The following is a 24,574-nucleotide window of genomic DNA, read 5'->3' as shown; positions in this document are numbered from 1 at the left end:
AGTGTTTCTTTCTCTTTTTGCTCTGTATGCACCACTCTGCATTTAATTATTAGTGATTGATCTCTGCTCTCTTCCACAGCATGTCTTTTTCCTGGTTCTCTCCCTCAGCCCCAACCAGTCCCAGCAGAAGACTGCCCCTCCCTGAGCCTGGTTCTGCTGGAGGTTTCTTCCTGTTAAAAGGGAGTTTTTCCTTCCCACTGTCGCCAAGTGCTTGCTCACAGGGGGTCGTTTTGACCGTTGGGGTTCTTCCGTAATTATTGTATGGCCTTGCCTTAAAATATAAAGCGCCTTGGGGCAGCTGTTTGTTGTGATTTGGCGCTATATAAATAAAGTTGATTTGATTTGATTATGGATTGTAGATTATGGAATCCCTAAATTCCTTGCAATTAAATGTTGAGAAACATTGTTCTTAAATTGTTGGACTATTTTTTTCATGCAGTTGTTCACAAAGTGTGATCCTCGCCCCATCTTTGCTTGCTTGAGACTTTTGGGGATGCTCCTTTTATACCCAGTCATGAGTGTCCTCAGTTCCCAAATGCTTATTGTTGTTAGGAGGAAAAGTGATGTAACACAGTGGAAAACATACCACTGTCCCAACTTTTTTGAAACGTGTTGCAGGTATCCATTTCAAATATTTGCACAAAAACAATAAAGTTTACCAGTTTAAACATTAAATATCTTGTCTTTGTGGTGTATTCAGTTGAATATAGGTTGAAGAGGATTTGCAAATCATTACCTCCGCCAAGGAGGTTATGTTTTCGGTCGCGTTGGTTTGTTTGTCTGTCTGTTTGTCAGCAGGATAACTCAAAAAGTTTTGAACGGATTTTGATGAAATTTTGTGGAGTGGTTGGAAATGACAAGAGGATCAAGTTAATAAATTTTAGTGGTGATCCGGATCACAATCGGGGGAATTTTGACATTCTAGTTTCTAACTCCACAAAAACAAGGCAGAAAGGCTTGAAAAAAATTAGGGTGTAACATAGTCAAATGTTCTATGAAACAACAAAGTTTGGTGATGATCAGATCCAGATTCCGGATCTGGTGATCCAGAATATGCAAAAATATAGGGAAAATAGAAAATGTGTCAGTGTGAGGTGACAAATGAAGCTAGAGATGCACAACTAACACCAAATTGTAGCTGAATCTGTACTGATTCAGTAAGGTGTCATCAGATTTGATGTAGCTTCAAATGTTAAGGAGCTAGATCCAGAAGAAAACCGCCATTACCGAAAAATCGTTTTAATACAATAACTTTTGAACTAATAAAGACATAAAAGTGATTCCAAGTTCTAGTGGTATGTTTTCATGGTCAAGGATGTCAAATATAAAGGAAAGAAAAGTGTATGTATCATAGTTTTGGTTGTAACACTGAATTGTTGAATAGATCACTGTGCCAAGGAGGGAATCTCTTTAGGGTCAGTAACCCTATGGCCTTAGCGGAGGTTTGCACTCTCTGAGTGCTTCTAGTTGTATTCTGTTTTTATTTACATTTTACACAATGTCCCAACTTCATTGGAATTGGGGTTGTAATTACTGTACTTAAATGGTTAGATTCTTAGTTTGGTATACTTTTAATCTGTTATTTGTCTAAATGTGCATGTCAAACTGGATTGAACCGCTTTTACCACTTAGAACAAAGAGATTCAAGTTACAAAATGAATCGCAAGTTATGGACAAAGGCTGGACCTCCCTTTAATGCCCACGGGGACCAGTAAGGGAAGGATTTACCAAAATAAGGTGTACCTTTGTCACGCCCATGTTGTGATTTATAAAAACTGTTTTAGTCGTTTGTTCAAGATTCTGAATGAATGGATCTCCTGTGAGAGAGAAGGCCTGGTTTTCATTGTGACTTTGAATAAATTTAAATTGAGAAATAGTTTGACTTTGTACTTTGTAAGGGACAGTATTACAGTAAGAACTGGGTGAAAGTTCTCAACACCTGATATGACTTAATTACTCAAATTTGTTTTTTGTTTTTTTTCAGAATCAGAAAAACAATATTTATTGTCATTATATATAATATGCCCTACTAGAGATGCAATATAAGGTGACATAATAAAGCCTTTTACTTTCAATGATGATAGAGCTGAGTCCAAAGCATTAGGGGTCAACTGATTATAATCAGGCCAATAAATCTACATACATCATTGAGTCAAATAATTATCAGCACCGATCATTTGCTTGGCCAATTATCAGTGCAAATAATCAATCAACCCCAGACCGATAATAGGTCAAACACATGATATACCGTATTTTCCGGACTATAAGTCGCACCGGAGTATAAGTCGCACCAGCCACTTTATCCATTATAAAGAAAAATAAACCATAAATAAGTCGCACCGGAGTATAAGTCGCACCAGCCACTTTATCCATTATAAAGAAAAATAAACCATAAATAAGTTGCACTGGACTATAAGTCCCATGGACATACAGGTATGTTAACATGAAAAGTTCAGATGATAATATTGTGACGGCTACCGTTTTCGGATGCATATTTAACCAGTCTTAACTTGTAATCTGCAGAGTATGATTTTCTTTTTGGTGGCATTTTTTCGGGCCTTCTCCGTTGTCTTGTTAAGTTATCAATAACGTTGAAATTTTTATTTTTCTATGGTAGTCAGAAGTCGCAGAAACAGTCACACAAGCCTCGAGTGCCCTCTCGTGAGCTGCATTTTACCTACGGATATGTTTGTATTTTGCGGACCACATTGCGAGCCGAACCATGCAGCACCTACCTGCACAGCTCATGACCGCCCAGTGGTGTCGATCCAGCTCCTTCCAAGTGCAGACGCTAATCCTCCGCCGTCGCTCAGTGCTCCCATGCAGCTCTCGGCGTCAACTCTGCTCACACTGATATCCAAGGGTTGAAGCTGTTTTGTTAGCTGTCCCGGAATAAACACCATGTTCGTCTGCTTCAAAGGCTTTTCACAATCATCAACGCCAGCTCCTTCCAAGTGCACACGCTAATCCTCCACCGTCGCTCACCCAGTGCTCCCACGCAGCTCTCAGCGTCAACTTAAACACTCTGCTCACACTGATATCCAAGGGTTGAAGCTGTTTTGTTCGCCATGCTGGAATAACAGCAAGCACTGTGTTCGTCAGCTTCTCACGCTGTGGGTGAGGTGAGGAACACGCGTCCAACGTTCTGTTCTCTGATTGGTTATCGCGACCAGCATAACCTATAGGACGGCCGCCATACTACAGTGCCCATGATGCATTGCATTTCCTTTTCTGGTGGCCATTTTAAAACATAGATTGACTCCGTCACGTAAAATTGTTTTGTTACAGTAAATTCATTGAGATCCTACCGGTATATTTTTCATTTATAAGTCGCACCGGAGTATAGGTCGCACCCCCGGCCAAAACATGTAAAAAAGTGCACCTTATAGTCCGGAAAATACGGTACATAGAATGAATGAATGAATTAATTAATTTATTTATTCGGCACACACAGATCCAAACCAACAAAACATACAAAGAAAGAAAGAAAATAATCCAACAATGCACCCATGAGCCCAAAAGGGTGTAGGCAGAAGCAAAAGCTTGTAAACACCTACCCCTTTAGCCAAAAATAAAAATTTGACATATGTATATAAAATTATACATATACCTAATACAAGTATAAATTGATCCCACCAAAAACAAGACAAAATCAATAAACCCAATCTAACATACTATAGTGTAATCAAAGTTTTTGTAGAGCCTTTTAAAGCCGACTAGAGTACCAAGTGATTTTATGTTATCCGGGCTATTATTCCAAGTGTTAACACCTTCGTAGACACGCTGAGTTTGTTGCTTGTGAGTGACATGCAGCAACACATGAGCCTTTCCAATCTGACTTCAGTGCACACTACAGCACCGAGACAGCTCTCACTAAGATCACAAATGACCTCCTCATTCCTGCAGACCAGCATCCTCATTCTCCTGAATCTGGATAACAGGTCACATTATGTCACCTGTAGTGGCCCATGCTCCTCCCCTGCTCCAGTCAACCAAGGGGTCCCTCAAGGATTTGTGCTAGGACCTCCATTTTTTAATCATCTATGTACTCCTCCTTGGTCAGATCATTTGCCACCATGGTTACACAGCTGTATCTCAGCACCAAACCCTTAAAACAGCTCCACCCTCCTTCTTGTATCAACTGCCTGGAAAACATCAAAACCTAGATGTCATACATCCTTCTCAAACTCGGTGACATCACAACTGAGTTCTTGGTTGTGGCTCAAAAGGCTTTTCTCCAGTAGCTGGGTGATTTTCACCTTGTTGTTGATGGCTACTCCATCTCTCCATACCCGTAGATCTGCAAACTGGGTGTCATTGTAGATTCCACCCTCTCATTTCAGTCATGTATCAAACTTTTCTCTAAAATTGTCTTTTAACACCTCAAGAACACCTCCAAAGCCACACATCACTCTCCAACACCGCAGCTGAAACCCTCGTTCATGCCTTCATCATCTCTTGACTGGACTACTCTAATGTTGTTCTGTTTGTTTTTCCCAACAAAGCAGTAGTCAAGCATGCAGTACATGCAGAACTCAGCTGACAGATTTCTCACCCACAATAAGTCTTGGAAGCACACCGCCTCATGCACCTTCACTAGCTCCCGATTAATTACTGTATCTTCTTCAAATCCTCCTCCTCATCTATAAATCCTTCCATGCTCTTGCCCCCCCATTGGACCTTGTCCTCTATTACACCCAATTACAGACAGTGTGGGACACAGACATGGGTCTATTCACCATCCCCCAAGCCAGAATGTGGTCCTTTGGGGACAGAGCCTTCACAGCTGCATGCCCCAGCTCTCAAGAACATGCTCCCCTCTGAGATCTGCAACAAGCTGTGTCTCAGTATCTTTAAAGCACAGTTGAAATTTCACTTTTTCACCAAGACCTTTGGTTTTGGACTAGTGACCTTGGGTTCCTTGAAAGAAACTTTAGAAATTGAATTTATTATTATTAGGAGTATTATTATTAATAGTAGTTCTAATAATATATCTATAATATAATACCTAATAATATAACAATAATGCATCAGTCTCGCTACCCATCATTGGCCACATCTGTACCCACTTTCATTCACATGGTCGTCATGTTGCGCAGAAAGCACACTAAATACTTATGCTACTCAAATAAAGTCAAGGAGCATGCGCTAATGCTGCAAATTGTCATCTCCATATCATGTAGCCATGTTGGGTCCTCGATGTTAACCACCAAGCAGACAACCGGTCCGTCACCACCTCTCAAAGTTAAGCATCTATCTGTACAGCCAGGTGAAACACAGGCATCCCCTTTGCCTTCTCCAGCTACAGAAAAAAAATACAGCAGAGTTTTCTCACATTACAGTGAAACAGGAAATCTTGGCTCTGATGGCAGTTTAAAAATTAACTAAATATAAAACACAATCAGCCACCACTTACAGTATGGCTGTGAACATGGCAGCAGTGTACCACGACAGTTAAATATTAAAACTTTTTGCTGCTTACCGGCGTGACAACGACAAATCGGATGTTGTTTTAGCTTTAACGAGGATGAATAATAGATAGCAAGAGGTGGATTACTGAAGTGCAGAGAGTTGCCTGGTTTTAAACAGGTATATATGCATAATTTGTGTGATATTTCAGATTTATTAAATTAATTTAAATTAATTTACAATCTCACAAACAGTTAACTTCTGTGATCAAGGCCAGGGTTCCCTGTGTTAATATAACACTGCAAAATCCCAAAACTGTTGTAGCTTTCAATGAAGTCAATTATTGCCTGTGTTGTTATGGAAAAATGATGGTGCTTCACATCATCACCTGCAGTTGGCAGAAATTCTGCTATAGTGACCGCTGTGACAGTTTTTCTGATGCTGACATATTAACAAGCACAGGTGTGTGTGTGTGTGTGTGTGTGTGTGTGTGTGTGTGTGTGTGTGTGTGTGTGTGTGTGTGTGTGTGTGTGTGTGTGTGTGTGTGTGTGTGTGTGTGTGAGGTGAGATGGCATTGTAGAGCAAAAACATTGTTTGCTTTAGTGCTTTACTGTTCACCGCCACAGTGGAGATGAGGCTGTGGGCGCATGGACATAGTGAGGAAGTTTGACGTCATGATCCCAGAGCTAGCAACATCTGTGTTCAGACCTCGGTGACTCCCACTCTCCAGCTCAAAAACAATCTGGATTCATTCTGATTAAATCTGATTTGCGCAGCTCAGATTCAGGGGAAAAAAAATAAATAAAAAAATAAATATATATATATATATATATATATATATATATATATATATATATATATACACTCAACAAAAATAAAAACGCAACACTTTTGGTGAGCACTTCTCTTTTGCTGAGATAATCCATCCCACCTCACAGGTGTGCCATATCAAGATGCTGATTAGACACCATGATTAGTGCACAGGTGTGCCTTAGACTGCCCACAATAAAAGGCCACTCTGAAAGGTGCAGTTTTATCACACAGCACAATGCCACAGATGTCGCAAGATTTGAGGGAGCGTGCAATTGGCATGTTGACAGTAGGAATGTCAACCAGAGCTGTTGCTCGTGTACTGAATGTTCATTTCTCTACCATAAACGTCTCCAAAGGCATTTCAGAGAATTTGGCAGTACATCCAACCAGCCTCACAACCGCAGACCACATGTAACCACACCAGCCCAGGACCTCCACATCCAGCATGTTCACCTCCAAGATCGTCTGAGACCAGCCACTCGGACAGCTGCTGAAACAATCGGTTTGCATAACCAAAGACTTTCTGCACAAACTGTCAGAAACCGTCTCAGGGAAGCTCATCTGCATGCTCGTCGTCCTCATCGGGGTCTCGACCTGACTCCAGTTCGTCGTCGTAACCGACTTGAGTGGGCAAATGCTCACATTCACTGGCGTTTGGCACGTTGGAGAGGTGTTCTCTTCACGGATGAATCCCGGTTCACACTGTTCAGGGCAGATGGCAGACAGCGTGTGTGGCGTCGTGTGGGTGAGTTTTCTGATGTCAATGTTGTGGATCGAGTGGCCCATGGTGGCAGTGGGGTTATGGTATGGGCAGGCGTCTGTTATGGATGAAGAACACATGTGCATTTTATTGATGGCATTTTGAATGCACAGAGATACCGTGACGAGATACTGAGGCCCATTGTTGTGCCATACATCCTAGAACATCACCTCATGTTGCAGCAGGATAATGCACGGCCCCATGTTGCAAGGATTTGTACACAATTCTTGGAAGCTGAAAATGTCCCAGTTCTTGCATGGCCGGCATACTCACCGGACATGTCACCCATTGAGCATGTTTGGGATGCTCTGGACTGGCGTATACGACAGCGTGTACCAGTTTCTGCCAATATCCAGCAACTTCGCACAGCCATTGAAGAGGAGTGGACCAACATTCCACAGGCCACAATTGACAACCTGATCAACTCTATGCGAAGGAGATGTGTTGCACTGTATGAGGCAAATGGTGGTCACACCAGATACTGACTGGTATCCCCCCCCCAATAAAACAAAACTGCACCTTTCAGAGTGGCCTTTTATTGTAGGCAGTCAAAGGCACACCTGTGCACTAATCATGGTGTCTAATCAGCATCTTGGTATGGCACACCTGTGAGGTGGGATGGATTATCTCAGCAAAGGATAAGTGCTCACTATCACAGATTTAGGCTGGTTTGTGAACAATATTTAAGGGAAATGGTGATATTGTGTATGTGGAAAAAGTTTTAGATCTTTGAGTTCATCTCATACAAAATGGGAGCAAAACCAAAAGTGTTGCGTTTATATTTTTGTTGAGTGTATATATATGTCTATTGGGATTTGGTCCGAATCTCAATCAAGTCGGATTACAAACCCCAATCTGAACGAAGTCTTCATAACTGCTTGTTTGACACAACGTCCTCCCACCAGCACCAAAGGATTCTCTGAAGAGGTGTAGTGCCACAGACATCCGGTTGTTAGCTTTGGTCACTGGTTAACATCCCAGGCTTACAACCGTACAGTAAGACAGGAAGCACCAGGACTGTCACACACATGCAAAGATGTGATACTGATGGAAACATTTTTCTGCCTACCAACTCCAGATGACTGGATGAATCATTTCATGCAGTTGAGCAAATTCAACAAATGGTACCTCATTTTGTGTTATACTATCTCTGCATGTTACTCCAATTCCCTTTTGATTCCTTGAAAACAATGCGATTTAAATCTAACTATTGTCAAATTATCACCGACAGCATCACAAGCTTTCAGCTTTCATTGGCTTTCATGTCTAATATTCTGTGATATGTGTTTTCAATAACAAAAACTGTGTCAATGTCGAAATACATATGGACCAAACTGAGCTGTGAATAGTTCCAAGGTTCTGTATATCTACAGTTTTAGTGTGCTGAGCAATGTTAAACACTGGGGTTGAAATATAGCAAAGTAAAACTCACGGGTGCATCTGTTGGCTTCTGGGTTCCTCATGCCAAAGTATCCCGTGGGACAGGAGGCGAGGCATACGCCTATCTGACGGATGTCATTACGCTCCAGGAAGATGAAGAGCTTCGGCTTACATTTCACGCAGCCATTATACTCAGAGCAGCGGTCACAGCCTTTGGGGCAAGATGGTGGCCCCTCTGTACTAACTGTGGAAACATAAGGTAAACAGAAAGGAAGAGTCAGTTGGAGGTCAAGGACAAGAACAGTATGGAGCACCAGTACCTATAAACAAGAACTGTTTCCATGCAGATATGACTTTAATGAGCATATAAAACAGTTTGCCAGCATTCTGTAAAATCAGAACAACAACAGGGCTTTCATATTTTTCTGGCATCATCACCCAGACATAAATACACCAGTACTTCATCACTTCAGCAAGCAGGCTGTTAATGCCTGCTGGCTTCATCTAACTGGAGACCAGGCCAAACATCTTTGTTTGAACACTTAGTGTTTATTTCAATCTGCTTGCTGAAGATCTTTAGCAGATTTTCTTTTGGAGGAAACCAAGTAATTTGGCCCAACAGTCAACAGCCAGTCAAACCAGGCAACAGATATCACAGAAGACTTATGCAAAGATCAATCAGCGAGCCTTACAGTTCCTGTGGGAGCTACACACCTTTTTCAAAGTGCATGACCAAGATTAACTGGCTAATTGAGTGTGCAGATGTTTCAAGAACCAATGTGTGCAGAGTGCTCAAGTTGAGATACGCTCAAGGAGTTATTTTGTCTTGCAGGATGTAGTGGTGGATGGAGGAGAGTGCCATGCATGAGCATGAGAGTGTGACATGTTGAGTCTCATGCCGAATGTGTGAGACTTGACAGGTCTGTGTGTAAACATCATGGCATCAGGCAAATTAGAATAAGAACATTACTAATCCCAAAGAAAATTATTTTGCCAGAGTGCCGAAACAGCAAACATTGTTTTCTTTTTTTTTTTTTACAGTAAGAACAATGAGTGCAACATGTCTATGCAAAATGACTGAAAGACACTTGCAAAAGATGTTTGACAGTATTACACATAGCTCTGAGTAACTGAAGACTGATTGTTATGTATTCATCCTGCAGAAGGGGGAGGAGATATACAATCCAATTGCCACAGGTAGGAAGGACCTCCTGTGGAGTTCTGTGGTGCACCTCGGTGGCCTCAGTCTTTGGCCGAAGGTGCTCTGACAGGACCTCAGTGTGACATGCAGGGGGTGCGACGGGTTGTCCCCGATGGTGAGCAGTTTCCTCAACATCCTCCTCTCTGACATCTCCAACACAGACTCCGGTGCCACCTCCAGGACAAAGCCAGCCCTCATGATAAGCTTGTTGAGTCTTTTCCTGTCAGCTGCCTTCAGCCTGCTGCCCCAGCACACTACAGCGTACAAGATGACGCTGGAGACCAATGAGTGATAAAACATCTGCAACATACAGTTGTATGTATATGTTTGGGCACCCCTCATGATTTCCATGATTTTCCTTTATAAATTATTGTCTGTTTTGATCAGCAGTTTCAGTTAAATATATCGGATAGCAGACAAACACAGAGATATTTGAGAAGTGAAATGAAGTTTATAGGATTTACAGAAAGTGTGCAATAATACTTAAAAAAAAAATTCAGCAGGTGCATAAATTTGGGCACCCCAACAGAAAAAATACATCAATATTTAGTCGATCCTCCTTTTCAGAAATAACAACCTTTAAACGCTTCCTATAGCTTCTATTGAGGGTCTGGATTGTGGTTGAAGGTATTCTGGACCATTCTTCTTTACAAAACATCTCCAGTTCAGTCAGGTTTGTTGGTTTCCAAGCATGGACAGCCCACTTCAAATCACACCACAGATTTTCAATAATATTCAGGTCTGGGGATTGCGATGGCCATTCCAGAATGTTGTACTTGTTCCTCTGCATGAATGCCTTAGTAGATTTTGAGCAGTGTGTAGGGTCGTCTAGTTGAAAGATCCAGCTGCGGCGCAACTTCAACTTTGTCACTGATTCTTGAATATTGTTCTCAAGAATCTGCTGATATTGACTGGAATCTACGTGACCCTCAAGTTTAACAAGATTCCCAGTACCTGCACTGGCCACAGAGCCCCACAGCATGATGGAACCACCTTCAAATTTTACTGTAGGTAGCAAGTGTTTTTCTTGGAATGCTGTGATCTTTTTCCACCATGCATACCACCCCTTGTTATGTCCAAATAACTCAATCAGTCCACAGCACCAAAATGAAGCTGGCTTGTCCAAATGTGCTTTAGCATACCTCAGGTGACTCTGTGGCGTGTATGCAGAAAAGGCTTCCTCTGCATTGCAGCATCTCCTTGTGTAAAGTGCACTGTATAGTTGAACGATGCACAGAGACACTATCTACAGCAAGATCATGTTGTAGGTCTTTGGAGCAGGTCTGTGGGTTGACTATGACTGTTCTCACCATCCCTCGCTTCAGCTTGTATAAGACCTTTCTTGGCCTGCCACTTTGGGCTTTAACTAGTACTGTGCCTGTGGTCTTCCATTTTCTCACTATGTTCCTCACAGTGGAAACTGACAGGTGTAATCTCTGAGATAGCTTTTTGTGTCCTTCCCCTAAACCATGAAGTTGGATAATCTTTGTTTTCAGATCATTTGAGAGTCATTTAAAGGCTCCCATGTTGCCATTCATTAAAATAAATGCAAATAGGAGAAACATTTGCAAATGGCCACCTTAAATACCCTTTCTCATCATTGGATTCACCTCTGTAAGGGTCAATGAGCTTACCAAACCAATTTTGTGTTCCCATAATTAGTGCTAAATGTATTCAAATCAATAAAATGACAATGCACCTGTATAATTTTGTTTAAATAATTATTGCACACTTTTTGTAAATGCTAGAAACTTCATTTCATTTCTCAAATATAAGTGTGTTCACCTGCTATATGATATATTTAACTGAAATTTCTGATCCAGACAACCAATGATTTATAAAGGAAAATCATGGAAATTATCAGGGGTGCCCAAACATTTACATACTACTGTATTTCTGCAGACATTGAAAGATCTGAGCCTCCTGAGGAAGTACAGTTGGCTCTGACCTTTCTTATACACAGTATCTGTGTTTACAGTCCAGCTTGTTGTGTATGTGGACACCCAGATACCCAGGTTAAATCTACTTTTTACAGTTGCATGCAGTTGTGTTTTGTGCTAAACATCCTCAAAGTCCCACTATTGTATGACTGTGCAGGTAGAACTCCTCCTGCTACAGTAAGTGATGTTTAGGTCCATCAGCTCATTTTATGCTTTTATGACATGTAATGAAGATCCACATTTGAAATCCTGCTTGCTCTGTGATGCACGCCCATAGGATCACTGGGAGAAAAATGGAGATAACTTGACATGAGCAGGGCCCTGAATTTTAGCATCGGCCCACCCCCTTTTATTGAAGAAAATTGATTAAGCGCCCACCCAAAATTCAATATAATTACAAGGAACACATTTAATGGATGAACGCAAATGGTTGTTTTATTTGTGATATATTTTTTTATTTGTCGTGAAACTGACGGGCAAATACGCTATCAAATTGTACATAGAAAATGTTCTAATTGCTGTTGTACAAATAAAATTATGCGTGTAAGAACAAAATCAATCTGGATTTATCATATAGGCACATGCCAGTCGTACACACATCAGCACTGATCAGCTGCTGATGAATTGTACATGTTCTAAACCACCATGCTCGTGCCTGTTCATGAAAATTTGAATTCTGAAAAGCCTTCTGTTAACCATTAATGGTAACAAACATCCATTTGTTGCTTGTGTTCTTCACCAGAATAATGTCCAAGAGAGCGAAGAAACTTTGGTGAAAAGGAGTTTAAATACCAATACAACGAGTGGTTACACTAGGTGGTAACCACAAGTAGTTTTGAATGGAACCATTCCAAATGACCATTCTCTCATGGTGTCAGATGTTGCTTTTTAATATAGATATTACAATCACTTATGGACATAACTTTAACAAGCGCATCACAAGAACCAGCATAAAACTTTCCAGTTATATGACTAAGTAGGCAATTATTTATTGTAATGCTGGTCCCAGAATTCTTTGCACTCCTGTGGAGTATTTACATGTGTAACACAATTTCTTTTAAATGGCAGACTACCCATGAGAAGGGGAGGTGATGGTCTTGTGTTTAAAGCAGTGGGCTTGAAACCAGAGGATCCCAGGTTCAAACCCCCATCAGACCAGAAAATCATTCAGGGCCCTTGGGCATGGTCCTTATTAATCCCCAAGTTGCTCCCGGTGTGCAATGAGCGCCTTGCATGGCAGCACCCTGACGTCTGTAAAGTGATTTGAGCTTCTGATTCAGATGGAAAGCGCTATATAAAAGCAGTCCATTTACCATGACATGATAGTTTGAAGAAACCTAGTGTAACAATGTGAAAAGATATTTTCTTCAACTAAGAAACTGTACGGAATGTATGAGGAAGAGATTGTGCACTGTGATGCCAGCAATGCTTTCTGTTTGCATTTTCCCTGTTCTACAACTGCATATGCATGGTTAGAGCTGTGTGTATTGCACATTCCTACATATAAGTACAAGTTATATGTAGGGGGCTTCATTTTCCAGAAATAAAGCCCCCAGTGTTTATTAAAGACCCGGAAATGTCTGCATAAGGAATCACAACCCAATATCTATGCAGTAATTTTCGCTATACATTTTAATATCCATTTTTAAACACTTGGGGCCTCATGTACAAAGGCTGCGTACACACAAAAACATGGCGTACGAGGTCTGTGAGAAAAGTATCAGACCTTTTTATTTTTTGCAAAAACCCATACAGATTTGAATCACGTGTGATTGCATCAGCCAAGCTTGAACCTTCGTGCGCATGCGTGAGTTTTTTCACGCCTGTCGGTGGCGTCATTCGCCTGTGAGCAGGCTTTGTGTGAGCAGTGGTCCACCCCTCTCGTCGGATTTTTATTGCGAATAAAATGTCTGAACGATTTGGAGCTTTGCCTCATCAATTTTTTCCAGAAACTGTGAGAGACCTCCAGGAGGACACCATTCAGAAAATTCAGATGGTTTTCAGGGACGATTTTATGGGGATTACACAGATTAAGGAGTGCTCCAGCCGGTTTAAAGACCACCCACAGCTGCTCCGAGTGCCAATCGACAGGCTGAATCAACCAGATCATTTCCAACGTGAAGGCTTTGTTGATCCGGGACGTCGTCTGACTTACACAAAAATGGCAGAAGACGTGGACATCAGTACTTTTTCGGCACATTCCACTGTTACAGGAGTTTTTTTCATGGAAAGAGGAGAGGAGGAATGCGCCACTGTGCCGCTCATGGCGCGGCACAAAACCACCTCCGTGTTGGTCTCACAGGACGGCTTTCAGATGGCTTTCAGACAGCTTTCGGTGGCTTTTCAGTTGTGTGACTATCTGAGAAATTGTGGATGAGCCTGTACATGCCAGAACATGTCCTGTGAAGCTTCATCATGGCGTTGCTTTGCATCATGCGGCACTGCCGTGACGCGTGGAATTCCTCCGCACGTCTGTCTCAATGTGCCGAGAAAGTGCTGATGTCCACGTCTTCCGCAATTCCTGTGCTAATCAGACGACATCCCAGATCAACACAGTGTCCAGTTTGGAAATGAAAGGCACATTCCACTGTTACAGGAGTTTTGTCATGGAAAGAGGAGCAGAGGAATTCCGCGCGTCTCGGTGGTGCCGCATGGCGCAAAGCAATGCCGTGATGAAGCCTCACAGGACATGTTCGGCATGTCCAGCTCATACACAATTTCTCGGTTAGTCACACGACTGAAAATCCACCGAAAGCCGTCTGAAATCCACCTGAAAGCCGTCCTGTGAGACCAACATGGAGGTGGTTTTGTCCCGCGCCATGAAAGGCTCTGTGGCGCATCCCTCTGCTTCTCTTTCCATGAAAAAAACTCCTGTAACAGTGGAATGTGTCGAAAAAGTACTGATGTCCACGTCTTCTGCCATTTTTGTGTAAGTCAGACGGCGTCCCGGATCAACAAAGCCTTCACGTTGGAAATGATCTGGTTGATTCAGCCTGTCAATCGGCGCTTGGAGCGCAGCGCGCTCTCAGCAGCTGTGGGCGGTCTTTAAACCGGCTGGAGCACTCCTTAATCTGTGTAATCCCCATAAAATCGTCCCTGAAAGCCATCTGAATTTTCCAAATGGTGTCCACCTGGAGGTCTCTCACAGTTTCTGGAAAAAATTGATGCAGCAAAGCTCCGAATCGTTCAGATAAATAAAAATCAGACGAGAGGGGTGGACCACTGCTCACACAAAGCCTGCTCACAGGCGAATGACGCAACCGACAGGCGTGAAAAACTCATGCATGCGCACGAAAGTTTAAGCTTGACTGATGCAATCACACGTGATTGAAATCCATATGGTTTTTGAAAAAAATAAAAAGGTCCGATACTTTTCTCACAGACCTCGCATGTCCATCTCCATGCTAATGTTCAGATGTATCAAAAGTGAAATGACTGTGGAAATGTGTGGTGTGCCACGTGAACACCATGGCTGAGGTATGTACATTTCTACAACTATTGGTTCACATACATAGAGGTGATGCTGGGAACTGTTAATAATGTGAAAACGTGATGTCATCAGTGATGTACACACTAAAGACATATATGAACAATTAACACACCCACATGTTTGCAATTATATGAGTGGATATAAAAGCATGCACAAAGTGATGAGGAAAATGGCCTGAACTATGGCTGCATTAGCACTCTTAGAAGACTTTGCAAATGGTGCAATCGGGGGAGAGCAAGTATTCTGGGAACGTGAGGATGTACTTGTGAATGGAAATAAGTGGCTCATAAGCCGATTCCGATTACCAAGCCCACTGTTACTGGAGTTGCACGCAGAACTGTGGCCGGCCCAGAACGCAATACAGCGAGGAGCCAGGTGCACACACAGGTGCTGACCACGCTGGGCTTCCTGGCAACAAGAGCATTCCAGTGGGAGGTGGCCGATCGGTCAGGAGTGTGCCAGTCAACCTTGAACTGAGCCATGCCAGTTATGTGGAACACAATCATCTGAATACATATTGCTATAAAGGCACCATTACATGATGATTTTGTTTTTGTTAATAGGGAACAATTTCATTCCATCATCATACAAATCATATGTGATGCGCAAATGAATTGGGTTGGGTTGGGAAAAGGCCAGGGGCTGGCATGGTGTGTGATTGATGGCTGCTTGGTGGTTAAATACTTTGTGTAATTGTTCTGAACAAAAATCAGTGCGGGCACATTTGGGCATGTGCATATTCAAATATGTTTTTGTTATTATTATTAATGTGCTTTCTTTTTTATTGTGAAACTAGAGATTCTTACCAGGCCCTCGATTATCTCCTTGTGTTCAGTATTTGTCAATAAATGCATGTGTAATGTGAATGCCACACACTGTCAGCCATGGTGCACTTCACTGTTTTAACGTCAGTGTGTGTGCGTGCTGCTCTGAGCTCAAAGCTTTTACAGAAGTGGTGTCCAAAATATTCCAGAAAGGGCCAAGTGGGTGCAGATTTTCTTTGCAGCCACTGACTCCAGCAGGGGATTTCACTGATTAACATCACTTTGTGCAGATGGGATGACTTCATCAGTGAAATCACCTGCTGGAGTTTTTCCAGTTTCATGTTTATTCCATGTGACAGGGTACCAAATAAACTATCCCAGCATGTCTCCACGTCATTTCCATCATCTGTAGCTCACACTCAGTATAATTTCTTTTTTGTGCTCATGTTGACTAATCTGATGGAGGGGGATTCCCAGCTCCCAGGGCCTATTTAAAGGTATCTGCATATTTAAATAGGGGTGTGGAAAGGGTGGACCTTGGTATGTCTGGATGCCTGCTCAATTCCATCTTCAGTGAGATGTACAGACAGAATGTGTTTGGATCTATGCGTACGCACACTTTGATACATCTGGATATTACTGTGCTTATGCCAGTTTCTGGGTTTTAGCGTACGCCATGTTTCAGTAGGAAATCCACAACAAGTCTTTGTACGTGAGGCCCCTGGTGGCTTATATTAGCTTGCTGAAAAGGCAAGTAATACAATCGCTGTAACAACTGAGAAAATAACAGAAAAGTAAGTTCTTTAAACTTCTCTCTTTTTATGGTTGGGGGTCACCATAGCAGATCTGGCATGGATCTGCATGTTGATTTGGCACAAGTTTTATTCCAGATGCCCTTCCTGACACGGCTCCATATTACATGAAGTATGGGTGGTCTTGAATTGCACTGCCAAGAAGACAGGTCTGGACTCGAGATCAGTGTTGCACCACTCAGAACATTTGGCAAACTCAGAAATAGTCCAGCAAACCACCAAAAATATAACAAGAGCAAAGAATTCTCCCACTGAAGAAACACCCAACAAATTCACTTGGCCAAATCAAGAATACCCTGCAAGAGGTTTACATATCTGTGTCAAAGTCGACAATGAAAAATACAGGACAACAGTAAATACAGAGGGCTTACCATAAGAAGAAAATCATCCAAACAAGAAGATAAAACAATCCTTACTATGTATGGTGTTACGCATTACTGTATGTGGTAAAGTCACTGACTGGCAAGCAGAGCTTTTGAAAGGCGTGAGTTTGTGTCCAGTGGGTGGTGTGTTTTTCTCTTTTTTTTTATTCCACATAAGCGGCAAAATAAATGGACTGCATTTATATAGCGCTTTTCCATCTGCATCAGATGCTCAAAGCACTTTACAAATAATGCCTCACATTCACCCCCAGTGCCATACAAGGCACTACACTATACTACACACCGGGAGCAACTAGGGGATTAAGGACCTTGCCCAAGGGCTCTTAGTGATTTTCCATTCAGGCTGGGATTTGAACTGAGGATCTTCTGGTCTCAACCCCAATGCCTTAACCACTAGACCATCACCATCCCTACGATGTGGTTCCACAGGTACTGGCTGTTTTTTTTTTTAATACCACATAAGCGGCGCCATGTACTGTACCTGGCACTGTTCCTGCTCTGCTGGAAAGACACCGGTGCGTGCATGAACTCTTGCACTGTGTTCGTGCATGCCTGCCCATTGGCATGATGTTTCTTGTGCTAATTTCAAACTGTTTCGCGTTGTTTCATCCAAATGCCATCCAAATGTCGCACTATGTGTGAAGGGGCCATAAGGAAAAACGCCAGATGGAGTTTTTCAGGTAGGAACTGAATACCAAGACTTTGCATCCTGTATTAAACATCACCACATTAGATTGTCCAACTGCATTATATCCTATGAGAAACAGGTGGGTAAAACAAAGAAACATAACAATTAGGACCCTCCAAATAAAAGCTGATGATGTGTGTTTTGAGCTCATTCACAGCAAAATTGTCTCTATATATCAACTCTTTATGTGTTAAATTAATACTTTTGAAAGAGTTGTGTTTGCCTTTGCATATGTATTTGCAAATGCTTTCAGTGTAAAAACACACTTGGGGACTGAGATACATCTTCACATTATGGAAGGAAGACAAACAAGTGTGAAATGACACGTACACTCCACCCACAAGACTTAGACTTGTTTTTACTGTCATTCAGTAAAAAAAAAAAAAAAATCACAGACGCTGTCACAGAATGAAATATTTATGCACTGCACAAATAAATAAAAACACAATAAAAGTTCAAGGTGTGTGATAGTGATAGATTGGGTTTGAAAAAAAAACAATCTACCAATAACTGTATCTGTATATATGCAGCATACAATAAATAAATATAGGACACAGAATATTGCACATATGAAGATGCTACAAGGATGAAGTTGCTACCAGATGTGACAGTGTATTATATATCCTACATTCTATATTGCACAGTTCTTTCTATCGATTTCTATTTAACTGTCTTATGGTGGTTGGGTAAAAGCTGTCCCTGAATCTGTGTGTTTTGCACCTCAGGCTACAGTACCATCTACCTGAGGCCAGGAGGGAAAACAGTTTGTTAAAGGGATCTGAAGTGTCCCTGATTATCCTTCTTACCCTGGACAAGCAGCGCTGTTCTGTCAGTTCACTAATGGTTGGCAGCCTGGCCCTTCTTCTCTGCTTCCCTCACAACCCTCTCCATTACAAAGGTACCAGGTTGGGTTTGAATCTATAAACTTCTGACTATTGGGGGACTGTACACAGTCACTGGACCATTTGTTGAGTAACTTTAGGTAAGGTATGGCCCATGTGCTGGTGCTCCTCAATGCCGCATCCACCACACTAGGGAACCACATTGGGTCCGGGATGGCAACTCCGCAGACAAACAAGCAATCTGTCCCCGCCTCTCAAAAGTAACCACAAACAGGTGAAACATAGAAATACCCTTAGTCTTTTGCAGTTGCTGAGGTCTGTGTGCTGGGTCAAGCCCAGACAAAATAGCCTGCATGGCAAAAACCTCATATCTGATGTTCCCTCACAGTGCAAGAGATAATCTTCACCATATTCTCCTTAAGAAAACATTCATTTGATACAGTCATTCCAGCAGTACATAAGGATCCTCTGAAGGGACTTGGTACCAAAGACGACCAGTCGTTACCTTAGATCACTGGTTAGTGCCCAAGTCTCACAATCACAGTAAGACAGGAAGCACTAGTACCATAGGAAATATGACCTTGCCCCAAGTGAAGGAGTTCAAGTACCTTGGGGTCTTGTTCACAAGTGAGGGGACAATGGAGCGTGAGACTGGCCGGACATTCGGTGCAGCAGGGGCGGTATTGCATTCGCTCTACCATACTTTTGTGATGAAAAGGGAGCTGAGCCAAAAGGCAAAGCTCTCGATCTACTGGTCAATCTTCGTTCCTACTCTCACCTATGGTCATGGGGGTTGGGTCGTGATTGAAAGAACTAGATTTTGGGTACAAGTGGCCGAAATGGGCTGGTGTCTCCCTTAGAGATAGGGTGAGAGGCTCAGTCGTCCGTGGGGCGCTCAGAGTAGAGCCGCTGCTCCTTTGTGTTGAAAGGAGCCAGCTGAGGTGGTTCGGGCATCTAGCAAGGATGCCTCCTGGGCGCTTCCCTAGGGAGATGTTCCAGGCAAATCCATCTGGGAGGAGACCCCAGGGAAGACCCAGGACTAGGTGGAGAGATTATATCTCCACACTGGCCTGGGAACGCCTCAGGATCCCACAGTCAGAGGTGGCCACTGTGTCCCATAAAAGTCTTGGCTTCCCTGCTGGAGCTGTTGCCCCCGCAACCCGATCCAAGATAAGCAGTTGAAGATGAGATGTTCCCATTAAGCATATTTTCAATTCACTACTTAAAATTGTGTAATTTGGAGAATAACAGAAACCTCCTTGATACTGATAAATTTACTGTGTATTATTTCTTCTCTTCAAATTGCTGTGGTAAAACTACAGAACCTGGTCTGTCTGTAGAATGACAAGGTGCCTGTCCTTTTTCTAAGCACATACAGTAACAGTCCACAACAGAGTTCAATTTGTTTTATGAATACACTGTAGATGCTTTTAAACAATACCAGGCTCAGACATTAATCTAGTTTTCTCATCCTCCTAAAAGGCAAAAAAGGTTATACACACACACGTGTTCAGAATTGCTGGAAGTAAGTGTGTTATAGTTCACACCGATATCCTCGGAGCCACTTAGAGACAACACCACAGTCAGAGATGATTAACAGCTCTACATACATATAAACTCATGCAGAAATCCATCACATCTGCCTTCCTGCCTCTCAGAGATAAAATGGAAACTAAAAGCATTAATAGGTTATTTCAGGAGTACATTGTTCCAAGTGTGAGTCACAGTAACCTCAAACTCTGCAGTTGTAGCCAGTTGTTACATTGTTCACGAATAATTGTCTTGGAGAATAATGTTAACAACAACTCTACAAATCTAACAATGTGCTGATGTGAAAAGAGAAACTTTAACTTTAACCCAAAAGCCAGTAAAACAAACAGAACTGTTTCTGTGCACATAGCTGTACCATTGCAAAAGGACACCTTACATGTTGTTCTAATGAGTTTGAGCAAATTGTCTCAACCTGATGCCTCCAACCTACATCATCATCCTTTCACCATGAAGGCTAATCTGCACAAAAGCAATTTGCCAACTTGGTTTGATGAAGGAAAAGCAAGATCTGGATTTTAACACATATGTGACAATCCATCATCTTAAATTTGCAGTAACAGGACACTCAGAGTGTCCACAGTGGATCCATGTGCACCGGCAGTGCAGAAGGATATTGTACTCATTCCAACAGGAGAGAGGCAAGCCAAGGTAATCATTTTTCATTACGTGGTTTAAGATATGTCATGAAAATGTATTGCTATATTCTGAAAAACACATTTCCTGAATATCTGCATCCAACTGGGCTAAATTAACAATGTCTTGCGTTAACCCTGTTCAGATGAGACTAGTTTACATGGGTAGGTGGATTAATGTAATGGGCAATTAGCACGGGATGAGAAATCTCTGTATAAATGACAAAGATGAGAGGAGGCACTACATAAACAGGCCTGAAGCACTACCATCACTCCTGAAAAAAGAAACTGGGTAGGACTGTGCCGCCCACCTCCCCAACTCAGATGGCATGTGAGTGTGTTGTCCACCCCCCCATACACACACACCACAAGCCTATAGTTGAGGTGCGGCTGAGGTTGCAAAAACTCGAACAGTGGCTGCAATGCAGTGTGATTGCTGTCAGTGCAGCGCGCACACCTGGATGGCTGTCATGTCCATGATGGAACAGCTGACATCTGTGGAACACCATGGCATATCCCAATCCCACACCACCACAACAGAGATAAAAGTAAAAACCCAACCCAGCTGCGTGTCACAGCGTCAACGCGCCATCTGACCATACAGGCACATCACGTGACACGCGATCACAATGTCCACATGGTCCTTTCGTCATGTGACAACCTGAGTGACAGCCTCACAGAAAGATCAGCTTGAGCAGCTCAATTGCGCCACAGCCTGGAGCTGTGAGCCCATTTATGTAAGCACATTGCTGCACTGCAAAGGTGGGCATGTTGCTTGTCCATGATGTGATGTCCGTATTGATTGACATTATCACATGTGTACACACCCACTACAGTTATCTATTTGTCAGGGGACCGTGGCAGACATGTAATCATGAACTGGGTGTCATTTGAAATCAAGCAGGGAGGGAGCTGATCATGGCCCATGGCCAGTGAATGTGTTCCTCGTCTGTTTGCACCTCAAACTGACTGCCGTGTCAGCACAAGGCAATGCTGGGGAACACATATTGTCACATGTGCTCCAACCACCTATGCAGGGCACGGAGGTGTACGAGTGTGTGCAAATGATGGTGACATGGGGAAAAATAAAAGATCATGCCCAGCTCACAGTGATGAGCATGCAGTCAAAGCTGCACCTGATCTCTGTGTCATCGCTATGCACAGCTAGTGAACACATATCGTGCCATGCAAAATATCACCTCAAAACACACCACCGTGATGCGTGTGCATTGGAGGGCTCTCCTCACATGGTAATAAATAAAAAAAACATATAACCTTTGCGCCTCAGTGAGCACTGGACAGCTGGACACATGGAGCTGGCTGATGTGTTCATGATATGGCTTCATGGCGCATGGCTTCATTCATGTCAGTAAATTACTTCCTTGTTTACATCCGTGGCCATGGTTCATGTACATTTGGGAAGGCGGATAATTCTTGTATTGTTTGCTCTTTATAACAGGATTTAAATATTTTACTAGACAAAACAAAATCCACGTGTTCCGTCATTTCTAACACAGACCGTCAAGTCATCAGGCATCCATTACACATCATAAGAATAATAAGAAGTACTTTATTAATCCTGATGGAAATAGTTTTGCCAGAGTGCTGACAGAGTAACAGGAAACATTGCTTTTGTGTGTGTGTGTTTTTTTTTTCCAGTGAGAACATAATCATTACCAGTAACATGATTGTTTTACATTTAAACAGTACATTCATTGTTCTTATAATGTTCTGTGCTCTGTCATTATTTTGTCCTTACACATTTTCATTGATTTATGTACATTTGTAGATGTGATTGCTTCTGCTGCTGTATGAGCACGATGTGGTATCACACCTTTCATGTGCTTGCACTGTGTTCGTGCATGTGCACACTTGTGTGCACAAAACCGTCTCCGCAGGTTTGTTCATGCCTGTCTGACCATGTGTCCCTCCTGATGGTGGCTAGAATTTTTGATTGTTCCCCAATTTGTGTTTTGTCGCCCTTTTTCAGACGGTTTCTGCTTCTTTATCCCAACTTCGTGTTATTGTTTTATGTACTATTCTCATGACTCTTTTTTTTTTTTTAAGTGTGATCATTGAATTTGTATCTGCACTGACTCGGATCCACCCAGCTGTAAATGGGTACAGCTGGGAAGGTAGACTGCATTGAACTGGGATCCCATCCAGGGGCAGCCAGAGATTTTCATCCACTTCACACTACAGAACCCAGAGATGAGCAGAGGTGCCAACAGGCCTCTGAGCCTATATATGAGTTACAGTTACTACATATTGATAGTCCAGCTCCTATCTCACTGAGCTATTTGCTCCAAAAACAGTCGGTATGCTGTAAACAGGATGCAAACATACTTTCGTCCAACTCAAACGTTGTTTGAAAGGGTTCACCATTTTTTTATATTAACTTTTAGGAAACGGTTTCATGCCCAGTGACAGACTGCCCTGTCCTGGGTTCCCCTGCCTCTCCCCCACTGACCACTGAGATAGGCTCCAGCTCACCATGATCCTGAACTGCAGTAAGTGGGTATAGCAAATGAATAATTGGTTACATTTCTCATGCTGAGCATTTGTCTCCAAAACAAAACATTAGTTCCCAGTCTTAAGAGATAAAAGAGCAACCGATAAGCAGTACATGATCACAGTACATTTTAAATCTGTGTTTTTGAAAAAATATTAAGATACTCGGCTGTTTGTTTGCTGTTTGTTATTTGCACAGCAAAAGCAAATGAAACATCATACACAAAGAACAAATTTAAACATTCACAACAAATTCAGCTTGTGCATAAAAGCTATGAATAAAAAAAAAAACAGAACCAATTGTGACAAATTTTAGATGATAGAAAAAGGGTGTGTTTTAAGCTTGGATTTAAAACATTCAGCAAAAAATAGACTAGTCTAATATTGGCAGACAACCCATTCCACAACTCAGGAGCATGATAAGCAAAGGCTCGACATCCTGCCAACTCAGTCATCACCTTCGCTTCCCAGAGTAAATCTGAATCCTGAGAACCCAAGACACGTGATGGCACATAAGTGTAAACAAGTTCAGCAAGCCAAGTTGGGGAGCTCACTTTGAGCATTTTATGTGTCATCAGTAACACCTTAAAAACTGCACTGGCAAAAGACAATGTTAGATCACACAAAAATGTTTAACTCTGTTACTATGATGAATCACACAGTAACTCAGAGATAATGTTAATGGACTATAGACATGTCTTTGTCTGGCAAGGCCAATAATAATTATCTTCATCCTCTCAGAATTCAAAAATACAACATTCTAAGACATCTGTCCTTTCACCGCTAGCCAGACAAGCTTCCAGTTTTGCAAAGTGAGATGTAAAAGTGAGCAATACCTGTAAATACAAGTATGTAAAAGTGCATATCATCTGTGTAACAGTGAAAGTTAATCCATTGCTATAAATAACCTGACCAAGATGAGCTATATTAAGTGAGATCAGTAGTGGCCCAAGGACACAACCTTGTGGTACCACATACTTCAACATAGAGAATTCCAAAATAGTTGTTGTGAAAGTGTAGTGACAGGGACCCACAACAGGGGGCGCAAATGAACGGTCAATAGATGAGCCAAAAAAGTAACAATTTAATGTTGTGAAGGTGCACAACGAATATACAGACAATCTCAGAATCTGATAACAGTCAATCCACAAAGGTGACGTGTGGGCAGGCTCGAGGATAGAAGACGTCTGTCCTGAGAAGAGCCGGAACCACATGATTTCCGCCGACACCGAACCTGGTGAATACTGGAGCCGCCAAGTCCCGAATTCCCAGGTGATCACCGTCCCCGACTGTCGGATCTGGTACTGCTGGCGAAGAGCAAAGACAGTCAAGTGTGGGTGTGTGTACACCCCGTAACAACAATGGTGGGAATGCCACCTCCACCTCTAACACACACTC

General features: G+C 42.3%; 1 protein-coding gene across 3 annotated transcripts in view; it reads right to left on the bottom strand.

Moving 5' to 3' along the window:
• Window positions 1-24,574, bottom strand: part of rspo1 (R-spondin 1) — a 141,192-nt gene that overhangs the window by 62,662 nt on the left and 53,956 nt on the right. For all 3 annotated transcript variants that reach the window (XM_034174096.1, XM_034174098.1, XM_034174097.1), the window contains one exon: window positions 8,415-8,606. In XM_034174096.1, the coding sequence (XP_034029987.1) occupies window positions 8,415-8,606 (192 nt within the window). The remainder of the gene's footprint in view (window positions 1-8,414; window positions 8,607-24,574) is intronic.

This window comes from Thalassophryne amazonica, chromosome 7, assembly GCF_902500255.1.
Source record: "Thalassophryne amazonica chromosome 7, fThaAma1.1, whole genome shotgun sequence".
In the NCBI taxonomy this organism is placed as follows: Eukaryota; Metazoa; Chordata; class Actinopteri; order Batrachoidiformes; family Batrachoididae; genus Thalassophryne; species Thalassophryne amazonica.
This window is presented reverse-complemented; position numbering and strand designations above follow the sequence as displayed.